This window comes from Panicum virgatum, chromosome 2K (assembly GCF_016808335.1).
Source record: "Panicum virgatum strain AP13 chromosome 2K, P.virgatum_v5, whole genome shotgun sequence".
In the NCBI taxonomy this organism is placed as follows: Eukaryota; Viridiplantae; Streptophyta; class Magnoliopsida; order Poales; family Poaceae; genus Panicum; species Panicum virgatum.
In genome coordinates, this window is record NC_053137.1 from 54,491,399 (window position 1) to 54,518,012 (window position 26,614).

At 44.5% G+C, this 26,614-nt stretch overlaps 3 protein-coding genes and 1 pseudogene across 3 annotated transcripts; 1 reads left to right on the forward strand and 3 right to left on the reverse strand.

The window, feature by feature from the left end:
* Positions 1-699: 699 nt before the first annotated feature.
* LOC120685939 (uncharacterized exonuclease domain-containing protein At3g15140) lies at positions 700-8,524 on the reverse strand. The gene is made up of 6 exons (XM_039968080.1): positions 8,059-8,524; positions 4,527-4,729; positions 3,935-4,015; positions 1,626-1,751; positions 1,327-1,450; positions 700-1,229 (listed from the first exon to the last, which is right to left on the reverse strand). The coding sequence occupies exons 1-6, from the start codon at positions 8,323-8,325 to the stop codon at positions 1,032-1,034; spliced, it is 999 nt and encodes a 332-aa protein (XP_039824014.1). The 5' UTR covers positions 8,326-8,524; the 3' UTR covers positions 700-1,031.
* Positions 8,525-8,851: 327 nt separating this feature from the next.
* LOC120685946 (auxin-responsive protein SAUR36-like) lies at positions 8,852-9,709 on the reverse strand. The gene has a single exon (XM_039968090.1). It carries the CDS (start codon positions 9,493-9,495, stop codon positions 9,052-9,054), a length of 444 nt encoding a protein of 147 aa, XP_039824024.1. The 5' UTR covers positions 9,496-9,709; the 3' UTR covers positions 8,852-9,051.
* Positions 9,710-23,386: 13,677 nt separating this feature from the next.
* Positions 23,387-24,571, forward strand: LOC120685966 (annotated as a pseudogene).
* Positions 24,572-25,745: 1,174 nt separating this feature from the next.
* Positions 25,746-26,504, reverse strand: LOC120685959 (auxin-responsive protein SAUR36-like). The gene has a single exon (XM_039968112.1). It carries the CDS (start codon positions 26,275-26,277, stop codon positions 25,870-25,872), a length of 408 nt encoding a protein of 135 aa, XP_039824046.1. The 5' UTR covers positions 26,278-26,504; the 3' UTR covers positions 25,746-25,869.
* Between the last annotated feature and the right edge of the window lie 110 nt (positions 26,505-26,614).

Below are 26,614 nucleotides of genomic sequence, written 5' to 3' on the forward strand. Positions count from 1 at the left end.
GTAGTTCAGTTTCGTTCATACAAAAATTTGAAACCCGTCTGTAATCCAGTGAATTTGTAAGATATATTTTTATTTTGTTCAACTCCATCCAGCCGAAAAGTCTTGCATGCCCCTTGTTAATTAAAGTTCAATTGCATAGTTTATCGTCTAATTAGCTATGTTGCATAGTTTACAGTCTTGGGAACTGTGCAATGACACTCCCCTTTCTTTTTCTTTATAATGATTGTACCATGTCAGTAAATTTAATACTCGTAATACTACTGTGACACTCTTATTGAGATTGACCCAACTTTGCTACATACCATATCATTACTTTTTTCTCAATAATATATAGTTTAACCAAACCAAGTGCTATATATGAACAATTATTAGGGGCTCATTTCTGGACCAGTCGGTTCCAAAAATACAGATACTCCCCCAGGATGGTAAAGGAAATTGTTTCAAACGTCGACACGGTCTTCAAAAACAACTTTGACCACTATCTTTTATTTTTACTGTAAAAAATTTATATATAGTCAATATATACTTTTAGAAAACTACATATCAAGATAATAAATCTACCTCCGTCACTTTCATATTTTCAAACTCAACATAAAAGAATTTATTTATAGTCAAAATTTAAAATATTTGACTTAAGGCAAATTAAAAATGACTTTTTTTAATATACGGAGGGAGGGAGTACTTTGACATCTAGCAGTCTAGCACCAGCAAGTCAGCAACACTTTGGCATTTAGTACAGCATACACGATTGTCGAAGGAACAACCTTATCTGTATCTCTCATCAACTAATTTGGGTGTACCCATAACTGAGTAAAGGAAAAAAAAACTAATATCAAGACAACTTGATCTGCCATGCGATAGATGTTAACATTCTCAGTTTGCTCCAGAACTTTGACATGCCATTCAGCCTTCGTCCAGAACTTAGAATATCATCAGAGCAGTTCACAACGTCAAAATTGATGGGCACTTGGCCAGTCAATTCAGCAGCGCTGTGTTTAAAAATCCAGAATGTTACACATTTGACATGTCAATCACCTAATTCGGTCCTCGAAAAGAAATTTCACATCGCCAGTAGCTGACTGCCTCTTTGCAGTAATTTGCATCATAGCACCATCAGCAAGCATTCGCTGAACCACTCTCGCTATATTTTTTGAATCGTCTATCCCGAGATGGTGGCTTCCAACAGTTGGCATTTGAAGCTGCCTCATCATTGTTATCATTCCAGTTGCCTGGAACAACAAAAGTCAGCAGCAATCCATAAAGATTAACTGCACACGGATTATCAAGTGTTGGTAAAACAAAAAGCATTGGGTGCACTTAAGTTACCCTTCTGCAATAGAAGTTGAGGTAGATATCCTTCAAATTAATCCACTCCATAAAATAATTAGGAAGCTTTATGTTTGAAACCTTGCACTGCTCAGGGACCTTCGTCTTCAAATCCCAATTTCCACTGCCATATAACGAGGAATGTGAGAAGTTTAGTCTCTAAAGTCTGAAATGTTTAAACAAATTAAACAGTTCAAACATATATTTTGTTGAATGATTCGACAGGCTGTATTTTAAGGGATGTTTTAGAAAAAAGTTCATATGAGTAATCCGCTATAATGTAGCTGCAGGTAAATTACCAAGTAACAAATGCTGCACTTTTGAGTGATCCTTGTTGCTCCTTTTTCCACAGGTTGTGATTTCCAATCCAGTCCTCAAACTCTTGCAGTACTTCCTTGAATAGGATAGCAGTGTCATTCCAAACGCTGTTATATAACAATCAAGTTGTTAGTACGAACTGTTTAAAGATAAACCAGAGTTAAGGAATACAATCTACCTTCCAGAATATTTTGGTACAGGTGCGCATATAAAATTGTCTATTGGTTGTGATTTATAGTACGTTTTGTTAATTTTATAGCTTTTATTTATTGGGTGATATTACTATCTCATCAATTATATTATCATCTTATTAAATTGTAATAACTCCTCTTTCAGGTCTCACGCACATGGTGCGTGGAGGCCATGTCACCAAACATTCAGAGCCACAGCGAGGCTGACAATCTGGGCATTCTCTATCAGAATCTCCTTACACGTTACACATCTTCCTCCCAGCCCTGTTCCATCCCTGCATACTCTATCCCTAGCAAGATCAAGCTACCGACCAGCTGTAGCCTCCAGGACCCAAGTGTACAGCGACAGTGAGAGATGCCATGACTAGGGGAAAGGGGCCAAATAGCCTAGAAATTTTAAGGATTGGGCTCAAGAAGGTTGAGCCCATGTTTTATATACTTTTGAGCTAAAGATGATTAAGGACCAGAGTTGGATTGTGAAGGGGGCGTTGGGGCTTATGACCCATTGCCACCCCCTAGCCATGACATACAAGGGGCTTTTACAGTGGCAGCTTTTTCTGAGTACTAAGACAGTTGGGATCCTCTTTCCGAGGTGATCTATTGACCAGATTGTCAAGTTGAACACCAGTGGCAATTTTCTTCTAGTCAGTATACCACTAAATTGGCATACGAGGCATTTTTTATTGGATCAGTCTCCTTTGCAGCATGGAAGCGGATGTGGGCAAGTTGGGCTCCTAGAAAGTGCCAGTTCTTTCTGTGGTTAGCCATGATCAATAGATGTTAGATAGCAGATCGCGCTGCTAAGAGAGGACTCCCGCATTGCAGAATATCCAGCACACCTGTGTTTCTGCTAAACAGGTTTGGTTCCTTTTGCTGCAGCAGGCTGGACTCCAGGAGCTCGCAACAAGTCCAGCAGAGATCAAGTTCGGTGATTGGTAAGTAAAGATCAAAACCATCCATGTCGCAGTGGGAGCGGGGCATGCTAACAGTGATGGAAATATAGCAGATGAAACAATTCGACTGAAACTGTGCTCCTATTCCTGAGATTACCTACCCATGCTTAGTGGTCTCCGATTACCTCTGGTCAATTGTCATGACTCAGCCCACTGCGTCATCGACATGATGAAGCGTCTGGATTCAGTTTACGTTTTTGAATCGTTAATTGTGTTTCTTAGTTTATGTTATCAAGTTAAACCTCTGTAAGGTGGGCCCGAGGCCAGGATGAGTTGGTGGCTTATAAGTCAAGTCTTGTAACCGAGAACGACATGAACAAATTTATGAAGCAAAATCGGAAGAGGCAGCCTGTCCTCGTTCCTTCTCTCTGTGATTTCTCACGTCTCGATCTCGATTGTGGCCAAGGGTAGTCGCGGTGCTTACATCAATGCCGTATTTACTAGATCGGATAGCATGCACTAAATTTCACACATTAGTACACAGAATCTAATTAGTAAGTCTTCTCAGAAACAAATGCAAGCATAACCAAGAAATAGCAAGTAAAGAATATTTGATAAATAAAAGCAAACCTGTAACTAAACATGATCTTTTTAGTTTGCAAAATATCAAACCCAAGTTCAAAACTCACAAAGTGATGAAATAAAATTACTCAAGCAAGTCTTTTATGATCGGCAGGACCAAGCAGTGAAAAAGGAAAGATATACAGGTGGCAGGTTGGAGATAAGAATTGGCCATAGGGCACAGTTTTCAGAAGTCTTAGGATAATTGTAATTAAGATTGGATTCTATCTATAAAGAACCATTCTACTAGGTAAACTTAGGGGGGAGTCAACTCCTCCATATTCATATGAGGGGTATCTAATAGGTAAACTTAGGGGGGAAGTCAACTCCTCCATATTCGTATGAGGGGTTGTGTATCAACCGATAATATTCAAAATGTAATCAGCGATTCCCTCCGTTCGTCCCTCCTCTCATGGTCGGCTAAAATGATGACAGAATCCAAAGTGAACTAAGTTAGCTAAATTGAACAAAATTCCTTGACTATTAATATCAACAGAATAAGTTGATGTATCACTTCTTATAATTGATTCATATCATATAAATAAACTGAATAGCGCAACATAAGAATGAAAATGCTGTACATACCGGTCAACCCCAAACTTTCCATATTTCCCTTCTATGTATTCTGTTATTCTTTGCTCATTCATTGCAGTTGGACGCACAAACCTATGATCAACACACAAGAGGAGGGAGGCCAAGTTATAAGTATTCTCAGTACCTAATATGAAAACTGAGAAGAAATAAGGAAATAAAGCAAGAATATTGAAATCCGTCAAAATATACAATACAGTGTGGACTGAGGATTAAATTATACTCCTTCGTTCCAAATTATAGGTCGTTTGACTTTTTTGACATCAAGTTTGACCATTCGTCTTATTCAAAAAATTTATGCAAATATAGTCAAATTTATGTCATTCTTGAAGAACTTGTATTGATAAAGCAAGCCACAACAAAAAAAAAATGATATTTTGCACAAACTTTTGAATAAGACAAGTCAAATGACCTATAATTTGGAACGGAGGGAGTATGACATATATATGAATCACTTAAATGTTGAAGCTTACATTCTCAAAGAAACTAAATCCATACGACAATCTGGAATCATTTTAATAAAAGTTATATGCGGTACAAGTTAAAGTGACAATATCTAATCGATAACTACAAACAAGTTATATACCTGTGAAATGAATCAATAAATTCCATGCTTTGAGCATCAATCATCACGACCGGGAATTCAAGAATTTCAACCTTACCCTCCAAATCAAGAATCAAAAGATAATCCAGTTTCTGAGGCTTCACTTTATCTGCTGCTGATGCATTCACTGGAAGGTCCATCATCAAATTGTGACTGAATTTGTCAAGATGCATAGCATCATTCATCTGAAGAACTGAAATAATTAATTACAATAGTGCTTTGCTAGGCAAGTATAAAAATCTTTGACTGCGTAAGGACCATAAAACAAAAGGTAAACAATGGCCCAAAAGTATTTTGACCTAACAACTACCAAATCAAACAATAGTGCTTCACTAACTTGTACTCCCTCCGTTTTGAAATACAAGCCATCTAGTAATTTCAGATCAAATTAAGAAGATGATCAAATGACTCATATGCCCCTAGTTAATGCCTTGTTCGGTTGTTATTTTGCTGAATTCACGGCCAGCTGTTTGGTTGCCGCAGAAATTATGAAGCATGATTGCATGTCATTTGCTCCCTCCAGGTAACCAAAGTGAAGGGAACGGGATGTGAGGTAGAAGAACTTGGAGACGAAAAGATAAAATGCAGCTGGATGAGGAAAACACGGTGAGCATTAAATAAATTTGTGGAATACTTGTTCAAAAGTCACTAGAATGGCTTGTATTTTGGTACAAAGTCTAAACACTTAATCTTAATCCCTTGGATACCTTGTATTTCAGGACAGAGGGAGTACAAGGCTAAAAATATTAAATATTAAACTGCAAAAAAGATCAACAAAAGAAAACATACCACGGTGTCTAAACACATTTTAATGTAATGGTTAAACGGTAATGGGCAGTGTCTTGCAACACAACAAAATTAATAAAAATCTGTAAAGAACACAACTAGGGCAATTGGAGCTCAAAAGGTACTAATCTAAAGAGATAGTCATATTGTACAAGGTAAGAACAACTGTGAAATGTGGCTTTGGACAGTAATATTGGTTAACCTGCTGTTCTACTCTAAATTTTTCAGTGACCCATATCTACGAGTTTCTAAGAGTTCAATTTTTATATCTCTTCCTATGTGATCTTTACACAATTGTGTTTGGCCCTTCAATCCTAAAAATAACCATGGGTTGGACACATTGGGTGCTTTCCAGATCTATTTTTGCCTAGCTTATCTCTGCTTTACTTAGTAAAATGACATAGAGAAGGTGCTTGAGAGTTGCTCAACCTCAGATATTACTCTAGCTGTCTAGCAGATTCAGCCCGTGACATGCAATGGTTCCTCAAACACCTAACATCATTAAGAATGGTGTGACATGTTTAATATAGATTTATCTTTTTAACTATTATTCTACAAATAAAAACAGAGTAATTAGCATCTATATGGGTAGGGGTGAAATGGTAAGGATACTTTCCAACCGATCCTCCGCCGGAAAGAGATTTTGATACTAAATGGATAATCCATACCCGAATCTGGCAAATCAAAGACGAATATCTTATATTGATATTAGATGTATATCAATATCCAACTCATATCCGACATATTTTAGACTATCTGTACCCGAATCCGATCTGGGACAAAAATAATTATCTGTATTCGTATTTGTAGATATCCGTTTGTATCCGATCCGTTGTCATCCCTAATATGAGTCAATGAACAGTTTGCCCATTGACACATTTTGACACCCACACTATAAACTAGGGCACTTTTACACTTTAAAACTTAAAGTTCCCTTAATGGTTTCAGTAAGAAGGCTAGGTTCGTCAAAACTCCAGTTACTTGCTAGATGGAATCAGGTAGAGGCATCTATCATCCATGTTGTGGAAGTGAGTTCTGGGTCCTAGGTCCTGGCACATGTATGCTCCAATTCAGACAGTAATATTTTATGATTGAATCGATTGGTTAAGTTCCTACACACTATGAATGTTATTTTGACACCCATTCAAACATCTAATAAAGCAGACATATTTTGCAACTTCACCTCTGTGTTCATGTCTACACATGTCCTCGCCATCCTTCTACCAGACTACCAATCCATTTTACAAGCATCAAGGTTAGAAATTTTCATCTACCATATTTGGAGACATCCCAATATACTCTAACACTCCTGGTCACAGGTGAAAATGCTGAGGCCATTCTGCAGAAAGAATTAAGAACCATGGAACAAGGCCGCACCATGGAGGCACATATGCTACCCACGGACAACCATTGGTAAAGCAATTAGACAGCAAAAGCTATTCAATGCACCGAAGGCGAGTGGCACAAATTATTATTATTTTGATGAAACAGGAGGGGATTATCCCCTACTGGTTATATATAGTGGCACAAACTATAAGGTCAACAACATTGTGGCAACTCCTTATTTTTCCTCCTGCAGCTCTTTCATGGCTGATTCATGGTATAGATTGAATGGCTAGTGACAGTTTGTAAGGTTCAGAACAGCAATATGTATTACTTGTTTTGCCTGTGAGTTGTGGTTTGAAACAGGGTTCAAGTTAGTGACATGCTTCCCCTAGCAGTAAGGTGTTATGACAATCTACACATGCCTAACCATGCTATGCATATGATAATTAAGTAGCCACATATCTTTTCTCTAAAAATAATTAAGTAGCCACATAGCATCCCATTATGTCAAACCATTAAGAGGACCAATGTGTGCATTTTTACAATCGAGCCGCCAAAAATGAACCAAAGGTGTATAGTCGAAGATCCAAAATCTCAATGTACTCTACTCTTGAATATAAAATCTTTCTTAAGCCTTGTCAGTAGAATTAATAAAACAAGAAATTAACCTATTTTGATGTGCATAAGCAATTCAAATGGCTAGAATTATAATCATCCAAATAACTCCCCATATACCACGTCTAAACAAACACCAATTGTACCTAGCAGTGAATTTCACCGGTAAGGTAATCATACAAGCATATCTGGACTTTACTTCTATTTATGGATATTCAAACGCACCAGCAAATTCTTGTCAAGGGGATTCATATGCCATGAGATTCCAAAAGTACATATAAGAATCAGCTTATCTAATTGTTGGATTGTCATCTACTGCCACGTTCTCAAATAAAATAGGCACTAGCAATGCCAACACTCCAGAAACTCTCTTTGTGACTACTGACTACTTTTGTACAACAGTCCATTATAATAGCAACTCAATTGACAAGAATACTTCCCTTGCTAGCATCCAATGTGCCTCTCATCAAACCTAGAATAGCGGGCTCTTAAACTTCACTTGTCTAACTAAAAATTCTTCACTTTGTGTTGTTTACTATTATTCTTATAATTTATAAAGGCTTGGACCTTAACCCCAATGATTGCTTCTTTCAAACAAGGATCTCCCAACAAATTCACTTGAAGTATTCTAACCATCCTTACGCTATTTGCAACCATAACGCACATAACATCAATGATAGAATAGATCTGCCGGGCCCCAACTAGTACAACGCAAGATAGGATTGGAACTACTCCTTTTCAAGAAAACCAAACGCGAGAACAAATGCAAGGAGGGAAGCAATCTCACCATGGTGCACTTGCCCTGGGTGTAGTACAAGCACGTGGGCCTCCAGGGCCGCCTGGATTTGGGCATGGGCGCCTCCGTCACCTGCCCGTGCCTTACAGCGTGGGGAGATTGTGAAGCCTGAGAGAAAGCGGCAGCAATGGGAGAGCTTCTTCGGCGGGAACTGCCGAGGGGAGAGGTCGCGGAGGAGAAAGGGCGGAGGAAGAATTGGAGCAGGGGGGAGGGTAGGAGGCGGGTTGAGGAAGACAGCGAAACCCTAGTCAGCGCCATCTCTGAAATTCCCAAAGGCAGGCGCCACCCCCTCAGCCGTACTACGCCGCGCCTCCCGCGGCGGTGGACGAGGTCAGGACCCCGCCGTCACGCCGTGGCCAATCCCGACGGGTTCGCGGCGGCGGTGGCAGGAGGCAGAGGCGAGTAGGTGGCTGGTGGCCAATCTCCCTCTCGAGTGTCGCTGCAGGTGGCTGGTGGCCCATCGTGTACTCTCAAAACCATGATACAGCCCATGATTACTAGCCGTTACAAACTGCTATGGCCTGGAAACCAAACCAAATCAATCCATTTGCAGTGTCGGCTTATTAGCATCCAGCCCAATTGAAACTAAAGCAAAATCCAAACTGTTATAGTTATTCCAGCCCAAACCATTTGCAGGGCGATGAAATCAGTTGCTTTTTCCAAATTATTTAGGTTTGTTGAGAAATTCAGTCAAAGTCTTGCACAGAAAATCGCCAAAAAATAAAAACAAATGTAAGCGTCTGAAACGGCAAATAAACTACTTAATTACTTTGCGAGTATGACAAATGGTTTTGACTCTTTTGGAAATCGATTTTCAGTTTTAATTAAGGTGCGTTGATCAGGGCCCAGTTTACTAATTCAGAGAACCGGCACCATTTCTTTTGGGGAAAATCATCTCTATTCTATTTCCAATCTCCCCATGTAAACAATTTACATACATCGTGCTGGAGCTAGAAGGAGAAGACAAGCTCAATGCTGTGTTCTTCAGAAGCTAGAAACAGCAAGTTGCTGGCTAACTCCAATGGATTGCGCCAAGCCGCTTCCATAGTGGCACGGCCTCGCTATGGAGGTCAGGAAAGCCGCCTCGACCTCCTCTGATGCGTTTCTCCGGAGCAAGCACATGACGTACTCCATCACGGCAGCTTCACAGGGCAGTGTGATCCTGCCGTCGTCGCCGGCGAACCCGAACTCCTCCTGCGACAGGCTCAGGAGCTCGCCGAAGATCGCCGTGTCAAGGTACGCCAGCGGGACCTCGAACCGCCGGCCGTCGGCCGAGTACACAACGCAGTGGCCCTTGCCGGCCACCGACGAAGTGCTGCACGACGACCCTTCGGTCTCTTTCGCCGGCAACGTGATCCTTCTCCTCGCGAGGGCCGCCATTCTTTGCCACTTCTTCGCCATTTGAACAAGTCTCTTGGCACCGACCATGGTTGCTTCTGATGCTTTCCTGGCTGAATGTTCAGATAACCTTTGTCTCAGGTGGCGTTTCAGCTACTAGGTGTAGTGCTTAGCTTGCTGATGAACTGATGAAGTGTTGGTGCCAAGCAGATGGATTTATAGGCGAGAGGAAAGAGGAGACGATGCAGTTCTAAGTGCAGCTATCGACTCCAGTTGGCAAGAGACAATGCCACGAGCTCAGAACATGCAATGTTGGAAGAAAAATCAATGCGATTTTGATTGGACTTCTCCCGGCCCATATGTTGGGCACTTGTTGGAGTTGGAGCCACTGGTAGCAGTGTCTGGGTGCTTGACTGCTTGGATAGCACACAAGGCGTTTTTTTCTTTTATATATTTAAAAAAATCAAAATTTCAAAAATATATGTCCGTTTCGAAAAATTTCAAAAATATACCCGGTCGCCCTATTGGGGGGCGGTAGGCACTAAATGTAATTTTTTTTCTTCAAATTTACAATGAGGTCCCTGGCCGGGGGCGCGCGGGAGCAGGGGGGCATGTCCCCCCCGGGCGACCGGGGGTCCCCACCTGCAGGCGCGACAGGGGGGCCTGTCGCCCCCCCCCCCCCCCCCTCGGGCGACAGGGGGGCCTGTTGCCCTCCCCCCGTCTCGGGCGACCGGCCCTTCCCCTCCTATATAAGCAGTCTACCCCCATTCCCTCCTCATTTGAGCCCAAAAATTCCACCAAAAATCCAGAAAAAAAAGAGGGGTAAGAAGAAGGGAAGCGGCGAAGCCCTGCCGGATTGTGCACTTGTGATCTACAGGTTAGTACATTTAGCTTATGTATTTTTCCATTGGTATTGTAGAGCAATTTAATTTAATTAGTGCTATAGTAGAACCATTTAAGTAGGAGTTTAATGATACTTTAGTTACGTAGTAGTAAATTAGTTTAGAAAATTAGTACTACACGTTTATTATTATAATTGCAGTACTATTAGAGACGTGTTTATAAATTAATTACGATTTAGAATAGAATTTCGCATATGCAGTATAGAATTTGAGTGTCATCGCGTAGTTATGAATACTTATATGTTGTAGTTGAAATCCATACTTAGTTTTTACGGATTATTGAATAAGGTAGTGAAGTAAAGAGTATAACTCGATAAGTATTCTGTGATATACAGATATGTCAAGCAAGATGCAGTTTTAAGTATTTTTCGGTGACTACAATATTTTGTATGGGCCAAATGGAGTAGACATTTCTGCCTTTAAGTGCACATCTAGCGTCATAGATAAACCTCTGCAGAGGAGTTTTGGTTCCATATGTAAGTGGCTGCAGCGTGGGTTCCGTGTTGATCCGGAGACACATGTGATGACCGTCCAGTCTCTTGTTAATTGAGAGGTAGAAAGTAATTTATGGGAATTGATGATGATACACAGCACTGATGACTGGCAGAAGTACATGCAAGCAGTTCTAGAGCATGGGTGGCCTTTAGCCATTCTTGTTCAAATCCGGGAGAAAACACAAAATGAAATCCAACATGGTGCTGATCAAGCAACTCCGAGTATTCGAAGAGAGACCAACTATATTGAGCAAGATGAGTCAGAAGAGATAGAGAACCAAAACATTGGACCACAGGGCCTTGCTGATGAGGGAGAGAGGATACATAGCATTGTGGACGAGATGGAGGCAGAAGACCAAACCGCAATGGAGATGGAAGAATATGACGGCTCATCTAATGATGAGCAGTACTCATTGCCAAAAGAGTGGAAGGAGCATGGTTTTGTCAATCATGTCGCAGAAGACGTACGAAATCAGGAGTGGGAGTACAGAGGGAATGAGGTAGTGTAAGGTGCAACATATCCAAACATTGAAGCCGTAAAAGATGCTGTGAGACTATGGGCAATATTATTGAAATGAGAATTTAGAGTCGTAAAGTCTGGCAGTAAAGAATATGAGGTGAAGTGTGTGAATGATGGATGTCCATGGCGAGTACATGCATTCAAGGGAAAATGGAAGTCGAACTGGAAATATTCCATTGTGACAGAGCACACTTGTTTGCTGTCAGAAGTTCTTCCATCGCATCGCAATATATCATGCGACTTTGTTGCAAAGTAAATATATGGGTTGATTATGGACAACCTAAATTATGAGCCAAAAATGATTGTTCGACACATTGAGCAGACTTTCCAGTACCCCATTAGTTATTTGAAGGCATGGCGGGCTAAACAAAGGGTGTTCGAGATGCGGTTCGGCACATACGAGGCATCATATGATAACCTACCTCGTATGTTATCCCAGGTTGCTGCTAGAAATCATGGAAACTTTTATGACACATACCTCGTACCAGCTGTAACTAGGGGGCAAAGCATTCTGCAACGAGCCTTCTTTTGCCTAGGTGTCTGTGTTAGGGCATTTCAGTGTTGTCTTCCGGTGATCTGCATTGATGGCACATTTCTAACTGGAAGGTATAAAGGTCAAATACTCACCGCAATCGGGGTAGATTCCAACAACCAAATAGTTCCGCTCGCATTTGCATTTGTTGAGAATGAGAACTTAGACAGTTGGTATTGGTTCCTTGAACGAGTGAAGGTTCACGTTGTTGCTGCACATCCAGATGTGTGCCTTATTAGTGATAGGCATGCAGGTCTGCTACAATCAATACTGAAATTGCAACGTGGAACTGCGACAACGCCTCCATTGTGGCCCGATGTCCAAAACAGGTGGTGCATTAGGCATATGGGTGCAAACTTCTATGACCACTTCAAGAACAAGGATCTTAAGAACATGTTTAAGAGGTTGTGCATCCAAAATCAACAGAGAAAATTCAATGTATTATGGCAGATGCTTGATCAGTTGACTGCAGAGCTAGTGAAGGTAAGGGCATCAGGAACAAGCACGAGTCCGGCTGCAGAGGCTAGGGATTCAATTGAGAAGCCATTTTCACACTGGATTCGAGGTGCACCTAAGGAGAAATAGTCATTCCTTTATGATACCAACGGAATACAGTATGGTATTCAGACAACGAACCATGCAGAGTGTTTCAATATGGTTATGCGTTCTTGTCGTGCCTTTCCTCTTGTGGGAATTGTTGAGTTCATCATGTATGGGTGCATGAAGTATTTCAGAGAGCGTTACATGGCTGCAACCATAAACATCAGCAACCCCCAAATTCAGTTTTGCACAAGAGTGACACAATATATGCAACATAATATTGAAAAGGTCAAACTGCACCGCGTCATATCGACAGGTACAATGGAGCATAGATTTGAGGTTCTATGTAAGTATAGAACTGGTCATGGTATCCGTAGAGATAGGGTGGTACAGGAGAGTTTGATTACAGTAGATGGCAAAACCTTCTGCTCCTGCATGAAGCCTAAGTTATTGCATTTGTCATGCTCCCATCTCATTGCGGCATGTGCAGAGTCTGGGTTGCAGCCAGGAGTATTTGTTTCACCTTACTTCAGCAAGGAAGCAGTTGTATCCACTTGGGGACATGAGGTATATGGGATTGGAATAGTGGGACCTTTCATTCAGGATAATGAGGATAAGATGTTTATTCCTGATCCAGCCACTAAGAAAGGCAAAGGCCGCCGTCAGACATGTCGTATTCGGAATGGTATGGATGAGTCCGAAGCAAGCAAAGCACAAAAGCGTTGCAGCCAATGTGGAGCATTGTGTCACAACTACAAGAAGTGTCCTCAGAATGCACTTCATGATGCTGCTGACGTCGGTCCTTCCGGAAATCCCAGAGATGGAGCACCTCCTACGTTCAAACGACCATCGGCGAGAATTGCTCGTGGAAGGCACTCGGTGTCATGATCCACCAGTGTGCAGTTTGTACCTATATACTAATCGTGCGTGGAGTTTGTATCGAACATATCTGTAATATGTAGTAATCGTGCGTCCAGTTTGTATGGAACATATCTGTAATGTATAAATATCGTGCGTGGAGTTTGTATCGAACCTATCTGTAATATGTAGTAATCGTGCGTGGAGTTTGTATCGAACCTATCTGTAATATGTAGTAATCATGCGTGGAGTTTGTATCGAACCTATCAGTAATGTATAAATATCGTGCGTCCAGTTTGTATGGAACATATATGTACCTATGTGTTCTCATATATTTTTGAATGCAGGTATGGAGATGGACTCCTTGCTAGACCCAGTTATCGACTCGAGCCACAGGTCTTTCTTTGCAGCAGTTGAGCACCGAGCTCTAGAGGTGCTACGTCCTCGTCCACCTGGGGAGGCGATCTCTATACACCACGATTGGGTTGACAGGTATGTAATGAAATATTATTGTTTATCACTTATGTATTCGTTGGTATTCCTTTGTTTCGACAATTTTCTTTATTGCAGGTTACGTGAGTCCGGTCTACTGACTCTGTGCCGTCTTGTCGAGGGTGGGCCTATTCAGCTCGACCGATCCCTCCTGACGGCGCTCGTTGACAGATGGAGGCCAGAGACACACACGTTGCACCTCCCGTGTGGGGAGATGACTCCTACGCTGCAGGACGTGGCCTACCTCCTCGGCCTCCCTATCGTTGAGGAGGCTGTAGGTCCGCGTGTGGTGGCGGCCGCGTGGAAGAAGTAGGTCCGATCAACCCGCACCCGCGAGCAGCAGGTCCTTCGAAGACCTGGTTCCTACAGTTTACAGTACGTATTCATTGCATATTTAAGTTTAATTGTTACAATTCACATGTTGCATTGTCAGTTAAAACCATTAATCTTAATTGTTTATGCAGCCTACCCTATTGGCTGCGGATGCGGACGAGTACAGTGTGACCAGATCGCTGGAGGCGTACCTACTTTGGTTGTTTGGTTACATCATGTTTAACAACACTCATGGCAACTCGGTTGTCGGGTACCACGATTAGGGACACCCTAATCGGGGTACTGAAATCACTCTGAAAAACGCAAACACATGTTAAGGCAACTGGGCCCACGAAAGCCCACGGCCTCCTTCCAATCTGGAAGAAAGGAAAAGACTCAAAGAAGCCCAGCATACGGCCCATTCGCACCCCTCTCGGGCCCGCGGGACGATCTCCGCCTCGCTCGAGAGCTCCCATCGGGACCCCCGACTGCGCCCCGCATTTCTGCCTCGCTCGAGGGTAGCGAATCTACCCTCGAGCGGGCAAATCATCTCTGCCTCGCTCGAGGGCAGCGAACCCCCCTCGAGCAGGTAACTCATCTTCGCCTCGCTCGAGGCCACCCCTCGGCGCAAGGGACAAATGGCCCTGCCGCTCAACCGCCCATCGTACGGAAGCATTGAATGCCAACCACTCCTCCACAGTGCTCAGGACAGACGGCGTCAGGCTACCATTCCCCACAGTGGCTGTGACCGGAGTCCCATCCGCCAACTCCGGTCACTGCTCCCCCATCCCGGACTGTGTGGCAGCACTGTGGGACCTGCGACGCAGGACGAGACGCGCTCGGCACTGCTCCCGTACTATTTTGCCATCTCCGACCGTCCGGACTCCACCTCTTCACATGCATGGACCCGGACCCACCTCCTGCTTGGGAAGGGGTCCGGTGACACCACGTGCCCCTCCAGGAGGGACGCTCAGCACACACAGCCAGAGTCCCGGACCTACCCCCTCGAGTGGTCCGGGACCTCCACGCAACCCTCAGACCTCCATTAGTGCGTGCACCGGCACTTTATTAAGGGGGGTCCGGGACCGCCGCGTGCCCCGCCATCGCTGGTGCATGCAGGACCCTGGCCTGCAGGGCCCACGGAACGCCACATCCGGAGGACTGAACATTCTACAGTGACGACCACGCCGCCTGCTGGAGTTGGCAGGACGCCGGCACGATCTCCGCGAGGTCAAGGATGATGGCCAGGACGACCACCACACCCGACGCCATACCCCACAGTGTACTTCCCACAGTACTCAATTATTGTATCCCCGCAACTCGGGGAGAAACGACGACCTCCGCGATCCCCTGTGCATGTACCCGTCCCTCCTTGTGTCTATAAAAGGAGGAGGCGGGCATCCCTTAAGCGGGTCGGTCGGCTCTCTAGGCACACACCACTCAGAGCGCACGCACTCGCTCCTAGCTCCGACATCGCTATTCGCCACGCTCAACCCCTCTTCTAGCAGGGACTTGGGAGCTTCCCTCCCTCTCTCGCCTCGCTTGTACCCCCTACTACAAGCACTACGGGTGCAAGATAATACAGTGCCCTCGCACACCCTTTTGCTGGACGTACGGCCCCGTGGTCGGAACCAGGATAAACCCGTGCGTTACTGTGTTGCCTCTTGCATCAACATTTGGGACGAGAAAACACGCAGCATTTACTAGTTGGGATCCGGACCCCCGGGTCGGGACACCGACATCGGTGGATAGGATTCTCCTTCCGTATGCACGGGAGATTGCGGATGGGGACGAGGACGTACCGCCCTACAGCTGGGGTGAGACGGTACTTGCAGCCACTTACCGTGGACTCTGCGACGGCTGCATGAAGACACATGAGAACGCTATCCAGGCGGGGTGCCCACTACTGCTACAACTTTGGTCGTACGAGAGGCTAGCCGTTGGTCGGCCCATCGTCAGCCACGAGCCTTACCACGAGGCCATGTACGGCGACGAGGAGGACGACAGGCCCACTATGGGAACTCTCTGGATCTGGCGTCAGGTACGTTCGCAACAAATCTAATTTTGTTATTCATTGTTACATGATGCAAAATATGTTGGTACAAAATACTCTCTCAATACACTCACTAATTTACCACGCAACATATGTTGGTTTACATTTATATGTTACGCAGGATTTGTTTCAATTACGTTCGTTCCAGATAACGAGGGCTTTATCTTAGACGAACTCGATAGCTTGACTCCAGACTCACCTGGCGCGCACGGTGACCCCGATGTCTTGGGCTATTCACAGCTAGGAGGAGCACCATTTGGGATCTCTCAGCAGCAGACACCGCAGCCCTTGTTGCGTCCTGAGCAATAGGTGAGGTCTCCAGATCGTCACACCTACTCCGAGGGCCATGTCCGTGCCCAGCAGAAGGCTAAGAGGGTCCGACGCCCTAGGGGTGGTTAGATATATCCGATGTTTGCATCTCTGATGTTTATTTGTAATGAGATAGCCGTGGACCGCTTATTTGTACACTTCAACTGTGGCAGCCCCGCCTAAATTAATCCGGTTTAAATGCGCTAACCATCACCGAAACGGTAACTAGGGTTAACACACACTTAAAACGGAGTAATCCGGCAGTGCTGTCACGTAAAATACCGATTAAACCACTTGAAACAGGATCGACAAAACAGTCCAGAGAATGTAACATTCCCCAAATTTTACAGCACAGAGTATGAAATTGAATTAATATTACAACCCAAGTTTGAATTTATAAAAGTATAACAGAGTTCAAGAGTGACGGAAAACGAACGATAGTCTAGCGACGAAACAAGACGTCATGATGAAGCCCGTACATGACGTCATCCAAAACCTCAGATGCAACACCTGAAAAACAAAGCCACAAGCAAGGCTGAGTATACTAATACTCAGCAAGGCTTACCCGACTAAGGGTATACTTAGCCCTTTATCTAGACATGCAAGGCTTTTGGCTTGAGGGGTTTGTTTTGCCGAAAAGCAGTAAAGAGTAGATCCTTAATTTCAGGTTTTAGCTTCCAAATTCTAGTTCAAATAACCATTCTAGGTGAGCATCTATCCAATAGCATACATGGTGGGAAACAATTATCTTTTATCATCCAACCAATCATATTCATCATCATCATCATCTTTCACTTCTTACTCTATGTGGCAAAAGGGTTAAGCAGTCCCAAACCGTGAGAAGCGGACGATTCGAATCGAATTTGTTAACCTGGCCAGGCAGACCTAACACACACGCATGGGGATCGACGTCTCGTTTCGCCCACGCGACTTTTCCCTTCAATTCCCGCTGCACGGAACAGGCCCACTGCCCTCGACTACAAGAATCCACGCCACGGTACGGCGCCGGGTCGCGAGCCTTCTTGCACCCGCATGTGGCTGCATGAGAACAACGTTCAAAGACGGTGGGAAGGTATGTTCCGGCATCGGTGCAATCCAGTACTTAAGCTTACCGATTACCATATTTCTCGGCATGTGGTTAGTACGTTCAAAAGCTTAACCACCACTACCACACACTGCGGCCTTATCCATTTTCACTAAACAGACGGGGTATCACAAGTACCACAACCCCGCCCGTGAGCCTTATAGTTGCAGTATGTAGTAAACATTCAATTCCTATAATTCTCGCGAGTGACAAGAAATCACTCGACTTCTACCGAACCATTAGCCTAGCCACTAACGACCTACACATACTAGTGTTCAAGCATAGTTACCTAGGATTATGCAGCTAAGGTTCCAAGCAACTCCTGTAAACTTAAATGCGCAAGTAGATAGAAACAATAATAAGTTGCATAAATTTAAAATAGATAGGACATGCTCCGGGGCTTGCCTGGAATTAACACTAGGTCAGTGTTAGTTAGAGGCTTCTGGAGTCGGGTTCGGATTCTCAACGGCGTCTGCGAAGTTCACTTGAGCTTCTCCGGGACCTGCTTCGGCTTCAGACACCAACTTATACGTTCCGTCTGGTAGGTTCGTCGGCTCTATATGAATGCATATGTATGAGACGAATATAGTGCATTTATTTTTTTTGACATAGATGGAGATCAACCAAACTCAAGTTGGAGGGTGCCACTACTTTCTTTTCCATCCAGTTGGACAGTCATTTATAGAGTAGTAATTTAATACAATTTAATTCATAAAATCAAAGTGGGGTTTTCATTATATACCAAAACATACAAAAGTTATTTCATCTAATAAAAATAAAGATAACATGCTTTATCCAAAACTATAGTTACCCATAGCTCATGGGGTTGAAATTCTGCTGCAAGGAACAAAACTAAAGTACCAACTTACAATAAAATTTTCAGCTATTTTCATGAAGCAGATTAAACATGAACAATAAGTTAAACAACTTCGGCTGGGATAAAGATCTATTTTTACAGAACAAAGTAGGAAGTTATTGATTCTCAAAATTGGCATGCATGTTCATCTACTCAGAACCAAGCTCTAGTAAAACTATGAGATTTTTCTAATGAAGGAAACTAGGGTTTTTGATTTACAAAGTTTATTCATGAATAAAACAAAAGAACTATTTATACATTACTAAAAATTCCCAAAATTTTTCTATAGAATCTACAAACAAAGTTCAGACTGTAATAAAAATTTCAGCTCAAGAAAACTAGTATAAAATCTTGTGGATTTAAATCTATTTAACATAGGCATAAACCAAAATCTAATGAAACCTATAGCTAGATTTGTCAAAATGTTCTCAAATTTTTACAGTAATCTATTAATCCATGGTGTAGAACACTGTACAAAAACTAGCCTTAGTTCATGACTACAACAGGAGATACATTTGTGTGCTATTTAATCTAATCTTTATCCTAGATTAAAATATAAGCATAATATGAACATGTGACTGTAACAAAAGTTGTAGGTTTTGATCTAAGGATTCCAAAACATTTTAGATTGCATTTTTATGATTTTTCTACTATTTTATATGGAATTTACAATTTTGCTATTTTTGAAAACAAAAGAAAAAGGAAACGAACTTTTGCATCTAAGCCCCTGGATTTCTGTTTCTTCTCACGGGAGGTCCTTGGCGGAGGGAACAGAACAGGGGAGGGGCGGTGCTTGGTTTTTCTGGCGTCCAGGCTCGCCGGCGGCGAGGGTTAGGGTGGGGAAAAGGTAGAGGGGACTGAGACGAACCAGTAGAGGTGCTTGGTGGGGGCGGAGGCGGTCTGAGGAGGGCGGCCCACAGGCGCCGACGGCCGGCGGTGGCCCTGTGCCGCGGCGGGGCTACTCCGGGGGCAAGGAGGCGGCTTGGCTGGGCTTGGGAGCTCCGTTGGGGCGAGGTGAAGCCGTTCCCGAGGTCAATCGGAGCCGTGGGAGGGCGGAGGTGGGAGCTCGACGGTGGCCTAGGGGCGGCGGCGGCCCTGCTTCGTGTTGGCGGCGTTCTGGTGGAAGAAGCAAGGCGAGGCCGGGTGCAGGAGCTTCAGAGCAGCGATGGGGAGCTAGCTGGGGGGGGGGGGTCGTTTGGGGGCGGAGGGAGGCCGGAGGGGTGAGCTCCGCGGGAGCAGAGGCGGCGGCGCCCATGGTGCGGTTCTGAGCGAGCTCGGCTCTAGCGCGAGGAGGAGGCTGAGGGGAAATTGGAGTTCGCTTCGTGAGATGACTGGAACGGCAGCGAGGCAAAGTCATGGCGATGCGTGTTGGCACCGACGTCGAGAAGCTGCGGCGGCACGAGCAGAGCAGGAGATGGAGGCGATGGCATTTCTGTAATTAGCTCGAATTTCCAAAGTCCAGTTTGTAAACCCAGTTTTTCTCCTTTTTCATGGCCTCAAACGAAAAACTTTTGAATACCAAAGTTGTTCAAAATTTCGAGATCTACAACTTTCATTTTAGGCAAAAGTTCATTTGAGGCTTCGTTTGAAACATAAAATTTAAAACTTGAGTGCATGTGAAAAGATCCTATACGCTTCGAAATTCAAATTTTTCTCCCATTTTTGTGTGGCGACTCGAAAAACTTTGAACACAAAAGTTGTTCGTAACTCAAAAACCTATAACATTTGTTTTGGGCAAAAATTCATTGGAGCTATATTTGAGAAATTATTTTCAAAGCATATTTGTTTAAAATTTGAAAGATTGTTTAAAACCTCGAATTCTATGGTTCATTTGACCTGTCATTTTATGTGAAAAATTTCATATACATATAAATACACATACATACACATGCATACTCATGCATTCATTCAAGGTTTCCTATTTAATGATGCATGATTTGGTTCTAATTACCCTAAATTGGCTATTTAAAAACCTGGGCCGTCACATCAACGTTCGCCTCTTATCACTCTCGTATTTTCCATTACATACGATAGATGATATGTTTATACTTCGCTGCTCCATTAGGACTAACTACGATTCAAACTCGACATTATGTACATGTCCAGTGAATGCAAGTTAGGTACGAGACATACATACAAGTATAATACAACATTAACAATACTAAATGCAAATACATCTTGAACCGATAAACATCATATGTTATAGATTATGGCATGAAATCATCTAGGTCGTCATCCCAGTTGACAAATAGTGGTGCTGCAAGTGGTGTAGTATGGCTCGACGAACCTCTTGCCTTTCCCTTTCTCTCTTTTCTGGATCTACGTTCAAGTACAGGGGAGAGGAACATCATGTGTTGGAGGCCATGGTTTGGGGGGCATAAAGTCATCCATGTCGTCATCCCAGTTAACACAAGTTGGTGCTTGAGGTGTTGCAGCATGACTTGACGAACCTCTTTCCTTTCCCTTTCTCTCTTTTCTGGATCTAGGTTCATGTACAGGGGAAGGAACATCATGTGTTGGAGGCCATGGTTTGGGGGGCATGAAGTCATCCATGTCGTCATCCAAGTTAACACAACTTTGTGCTTGAGGTGCTGCAGCATGACTTGACGAACCTCCGGTCATCTGTTCTTGTCGAGGCCAAGTACTATCACTCGAAGATCTTCTCCACCTCCTTCGCCTAGTTTGCGGCATAAGTCCACCGAAGATACATACCAATTTACGGAAATTTGGTATCGATTTGGTAATCAACTCCGTGTCCTCAGGGTAATCCTAGCATATAATTAAACAACAATATTACTATTTCAAACATATGGATTCCAAATGACGGACGGGATTAGAACTGAATGAGAGTTACCTTAATGTGCATCTCATACACCTCTGGCCGCATCCATATCTTTCAAGGGCCGTATTTGGTTAGAAACCATGAAATTATTGTAGCACCTTTGACCAAAAATTTAGAGTAGTAAACAAAGTCTAATTATAAAACCACCTCCACAACCCCCCGTGTAAATCGCGAGACGAATCTAATGAGGCCTTTGACCGCGTGATTAGAGGATGGTTACTGTAGCATCACTCTAGCAAATCATCAATTAATTACTATCATTAGATTCGTCTCGAAAAGTTACACCCATCCCTAAAAAGGTTTTGCAAATAGACTTCGTTTAGTACTCCATGCATGCGAGATTCTCTTTTCGAAAAACGTGCGCGAAAAATTTACCGTGTATCCAAACACGGCCAAGAATTTTGTAAGAATCCAATGATATTAGGATGATTAGCTAGTTCACATACTCTCATGTATATCTTCTGACGTTCTAGCAGGTGTCCCTTTACATCTTGCGTTGTAATACCTCGAAATAATGTCAAATCTTTAAACTCTACTACTTTGGACAACACCATCTCTATCGTACCATCCGCTAACGGATCCAACTTCTTACTGATAACAAGGTGGGTCATGATATCAAGTATTATACTAGATTTTTCTTCGGTCCATAAAAATCCTCCACAATTGGAGGCAGCCATTGCCTTATGCTGCAATATCAATAAGGTAATGTCATAATTCTATTCTAATTCATAATTAATTTAAAAACAAGTCTGTAATAGTACTGAAATTGTAATACTAAACGAGTGTTCTAAAGCACCAAATCTAATTCAGCTAATCCGCTAATTAAATAAAATTATTATACAATATCAAAGGATTCATACGGAAGTTACCGGTAGATCACAAGTGCGGAATTCGGCAGAGCTTTGCCGCTTTTCTTCTCCTCACCACTCTATTTTTTTCTGAATTTTTGGTGCAATTTTTAGACTCAAATGAGAAGGGAATGGAGGCCAAGACTTATATAGGGTGGGAGACCCCTGTCGTCCGTGGGGGGGGGGGGCGACAGGCCCCCTCCCCCCGGCCAAGGACCTTTTTGCAAATTCAAAAAAAAATTACATTAAGGTCCTGTCGTCCTGGGCCGGGCGACCGGGAGTATTTTCGAAAATTTTCAAAACGGACATATATTTTTGAAATTTTTATTTTTTTTAAATATAAAAAAGAAAAAGAAGCGCACACAAGAAGCATGCCTCATGAAGACCACACGTATAATGGGCCCCGTGTCAGGACCAATTCTCTGTGATTGTGCAATGAGATACTAAACTTTATTCGTGATTTTTGAAAGTTGTTGTGCCCACACTACATTTCTGAGCGATAAGACTTAATTCAATTCAAAGCCTAAACAAGTTGCTCGACAGCTCCATATCGCTTCTTCAGTTTGCGGTCCGGTGGATCAGCAGCACATAATGTGAACTCCATTTCGTCGCTCCTTCTTGACAGTTCCCATCCAAAACATTTCCTATGCTTCCTTCTGACAGTCCATGCTTTCTTGTCTTCATTTCGTATGTGCGGTGCCTTGGTTTAAGCCTGGAAAAAAAAAACTCTACCAAGGGGAGGAAACAGCCCCAACGTTTTTTCATTAAAAGGAAGCTACACCGGCTTACCCGGGTAGATAAAACCCCCGAACCCTGGCCCATGCCCGAGAGGGCCAAGCCTCGCGGCGAGCATAGCAAGAGGTTTTTTTTATCCCAACAGCCGGAAATTCACTTCTGATGAGAATCGAACTCAGAACCTGTTGGGGCACGACGCTACCGGATCAGTCTAGCCAACTGGCCGCCCAGCCTTTCGCTTGGTTTAAGCCTGAAGAAAGCAGCTCTGAAATGGACCCGAGTTGATGCATCTGAACTGATGGCACAACCGCCAGCTGAACGAGCATGGCCCTCACCTTCACGTTGACCCCAACAGACATGGGTCCTCGTGCCGCTTGCCCGCGACACCGCTCGGCATGGCTGCCCCTGCGTGGGTGCCTGGGTGGATGTCCAATCCAAGCACCGAAAGCGCCCACCACGACCGGCACCGGCAGTCTCCAAACATCACACACACCGTGCTCGTGGCCTTGTCGATCACTTGCCCAACCATCCCAATCCGTGTAGCCTTGTGAGCTATATATTCATAGTCAGGTGGCATCCCAGTACCATCTCAGACAAAGCTCTACGAACTCAACTCAGAGCTCGGCGAGTCGGGAGCTCCCCAGATTCCAGTAAGGAAGAACCTGTTAGAGTCTTTTGGATCACACAGTGCACGAATCAAGCGGGGTTCCATTGACTTTCTTTTTTCATGAGTACAAAAGAGAGTTCCTGTATCTAGGACAAGGGAACTGAGAGAGTACACAGAGAGGGTGAGGGAGAGACAATCACTGCCAGTGCTTGAGCTCGATCCGGCCATCTCGGGTTTGTTGATGGAGATCTGCGCTAGGGCAGCGGCGAGTGTCGCAGCGGCCTCACGGTCGTGACGGCGGAGTCGGGGACGACGGCGCCAACGGCGACGGATCAGAGGCGACGGAGGCGATGGCGGCGACGGCGGTGGTGACGCCAGTGGGGTCGAGGACGACGGCCGGCATGGCGCAGAGGTGGCGGCTTCCCGTTGCTTCTGCGCACTCTCGGATCGGACGGGTAGGGTTTTCGGTGGGTTTGGTGGCGCACGGAGAACCTCGTGTTGTGTGCTGCCGGCCCCCACCTCTCTTTATAGCGCAGCGCAACGGGGCCACCAACCATTAATGGGTTGGACGCCCCGATCAGGGCATGGATTAAGGGCCTAATAGTCCGTTGGGCTTATTAGGAAGGAGATCAATCCAACAGAACCAGCCATGATCAGCGCCAGGAGGATCGCTCAGCTGGCCAAGAAGTGGCAGAGGATGGCGGCGCTCGGGAGGAAGCGCCTCGCCTGGGTGGCGGCAGCAGCGGCGCCGGAAGCCGACGAGCAGTGCTGCACCTCTGTGGCGACAGGGGCCACTGCGCGGTGTACACGGCCGACGGGGCGCGGTTCGAGGTGCCGCTCGCCTTCCTCGGCACGGCGGTCTTCGCGGAGCTCCTGCGGATGTCGCGGGAGGAGTACGCCATGTGCTTGCTCGGGAGAGGCGCCTCTGCCGAGCTCGAGCAGGCGTTCCTGAGCACCGTGGCGACACCGTGCCACCATGCGAGCCGTGTGGCGCCGTGTGTAGCAGCTTGCTGTTAGTTGCAGCTGTATAAGTGAACGACTGAACGTATACCAGTAGTTCATCAGTGTAGGTAGGAGGACAGAGAGGTGTTTATTCAGAGCCCTTTGATTCTGCAAAAGAGCGAGGAAGGTGTCAAGATGGCGCCGCAGCAATTTAACGCCAGTGTTCTTGTTCGCCGTACACATCCTTGTTGCACAAATTATGACTGATCATAATTTAGGGCTTAATTGGAGCAATAATATGTTTCTTCTGCACAGTTTTCTGAATCCAAACCTGCAAGGTCATTGCCACTCCCTGCACCAGCTGAAGCAAAACGTGTCACCGTGCCTCTTGCATTTCCAATTGGCAACTTGCTGCAATATTCAGAGCTTTGTTGTCAGCTTGATTTGCAGAAAAAAAATTTTGAAAGTTTTTTTTTTTGAACGATTGATTTGCAGAATTTCAAGGGCTTACTTCCCAATCCATGTTTCTGGTCAGCACTGACCAGTTCTAAGAAACATACCTAAGATCACTTGGAAATTGTGTCCAACGTGTCAGGACCATTCTCCCTGAGCGGGTTATCAATTGTAACGGTGATTAGACCCGGATTGATGTACGATTTATGATACCAAAAGTAACAACAGACCTTCTGAAATAGGCCCAGACTGATGCACGATGCACAATTCAGTTCAGAGTGGAGGACCAGACCTTTTGAAAAACAAATACTGAACATTACTCATATTGAAATGCAGTCACAGAACTCCTGCCTGTTCTCATTCAAAAAAAAAATCACGTATCTTGCTTGTATGACTCTTCTTGTGAAAATGCACATGTTGAAAGGAGCACAGAGACAATTAAAGACTCCCAAGACTAGTGCTACTCGGCAAACTCCTACGGATTGCCACATCACTCAGAGATGTTGCACGGCAAAGTGGCATTGCCAAAATAGGGTGCTCGAAATCAAACCATCTTTTTTTAAAAAAAATAAAAGTTAAACCATCTTTGAATCGGAATGGTTAATGACCAGATGAACCTGTGTATGCAAGTCTGGGTGCCAAATGATACTACTCTGAGGATTCCTGCACAAAAATCCTAGACTTCTCGCTGGGACAGAATCTGCACCCCTCGTTCTTGATCTGACTGTTCAAGGTAGGTGCAGTAACAGGCGGGTGATTCTTCTGTCTGACCGGACCGCGGCGCCCCGCCGGCCTTTCGTTCATCCCAGACACCCACAGAAACATCTTTAAACCAACTCTCATGCGTCCACAAACTTTCAGGACAATTTTTTTTTCAATTTCTAGTGTTCTTTCATGCCAATCATTCAACGAGACGAGTTCAAAAAGGGAAGAAACGAAGAATCTAGTCACTTGTCACAGATTCGCAAAGATAAGTGAGGCTTGTGATATAACAACATTTCATGATTTCAATCTCCTACATGATTCTACAACTTTACATCCGGTTGAACCAAAAATGTTATAGTGCGTCAGGAGCTAAAAATAGGCTATACACAAACAGCTAACGGCTGGTTGCATGGCACCACGCCGCTGACATTGTGGCACGGCCTGACCATGGAGCTCAAGAACGCCCTCACAACCTCTTCAGAGGCGTTTCTTCTAAGCAAACACAGCACGTACTCCATGACCGCAGCGTCGCAGGGCAGCGTGATCCTGCCTTCGTCGCTGGAGAACCCAAACTCTTCCTGTGACATCATTAGGAGCTCGCCGAAGACCGCCGTACCAAGGTACGCCAGTGGGACCTGGAATCGCCGGCCATCGGCCAAGTACACGACGCAGTGGCCCTTGCTGGCCATGGACGATGAGGTACCGCATGATCCTTCAGCTTCTTTCATTGGTGTCAACGTGAGCCGCTTCCTCGCCAGAGCGGCCATTCTCTGCCACTTCTTCGCCATCTGAACAAGTCTCTTGGCACTTGGCAGTGATCATGGTTGCTTTTCCTGCTTTCCTGGCTGAATGTTCACAGAATATTCTGTCGGTACTCAGCTGCTGCTAGCTAGATGTAATGCATAGGTTGCTGATGAACTGATGAAGTATTTTTGCTAAGCTGATGGATATATAGGTGTGAGCTGAGATGAAAGAGGAAGGCATGCGGTTCAAGGGCAGCTATCAACTCAGGCTGGCAAGGGACAAGGCCACGAGCTCAGAACATGCAGTGCCAAGCTTTGGTGTGGTCTTGATTGGATTTCTTTGGGGCCATCTGTTGGGCACTGGTTGGAGCCACTTGTCGCA

Excerpts from the sequence above, each read along its gene's own strand:
- LOC120685959 (XM_039968112.1), bottom strand. The coding sequence starts at position 26,277 with ATGGCGAAGAAGTGGCAGAGAATGGCCGCTCTGGCGAGGAAGCGGCTC.
- LOC120685939 (XM_039968080.1), bottom strand. The coding sequence starts at position 8,325 with ATGGCGCTGACTAGGGTTTCGCTGTCTTCCTCAACCCGCCTCCTACCC. Across the intron at positions 1,752-3,934 it reads GGAAAGTTTGGGGTTGACCG|CGTTTGGAATGACACTGCTA; the intron begins GTATGTACAGCA and ends GTTATATAACAG. Across the intron at positions 1,451-1,625 it reads AGTGCAGCATTTGTTACTTG|TGGAAATTGGGATTTGAAGA; the intron begins GTAATTTACCTG and ends GTTATATGGCAG.
- LOC120685946 (XM_039968090.1), bottom strand. The coding sequence starts at position 9,495 with ATGGTCGGTGCCAAGAGACTTGTTCAAATGGCGAAGAAGTGGCAAAGA.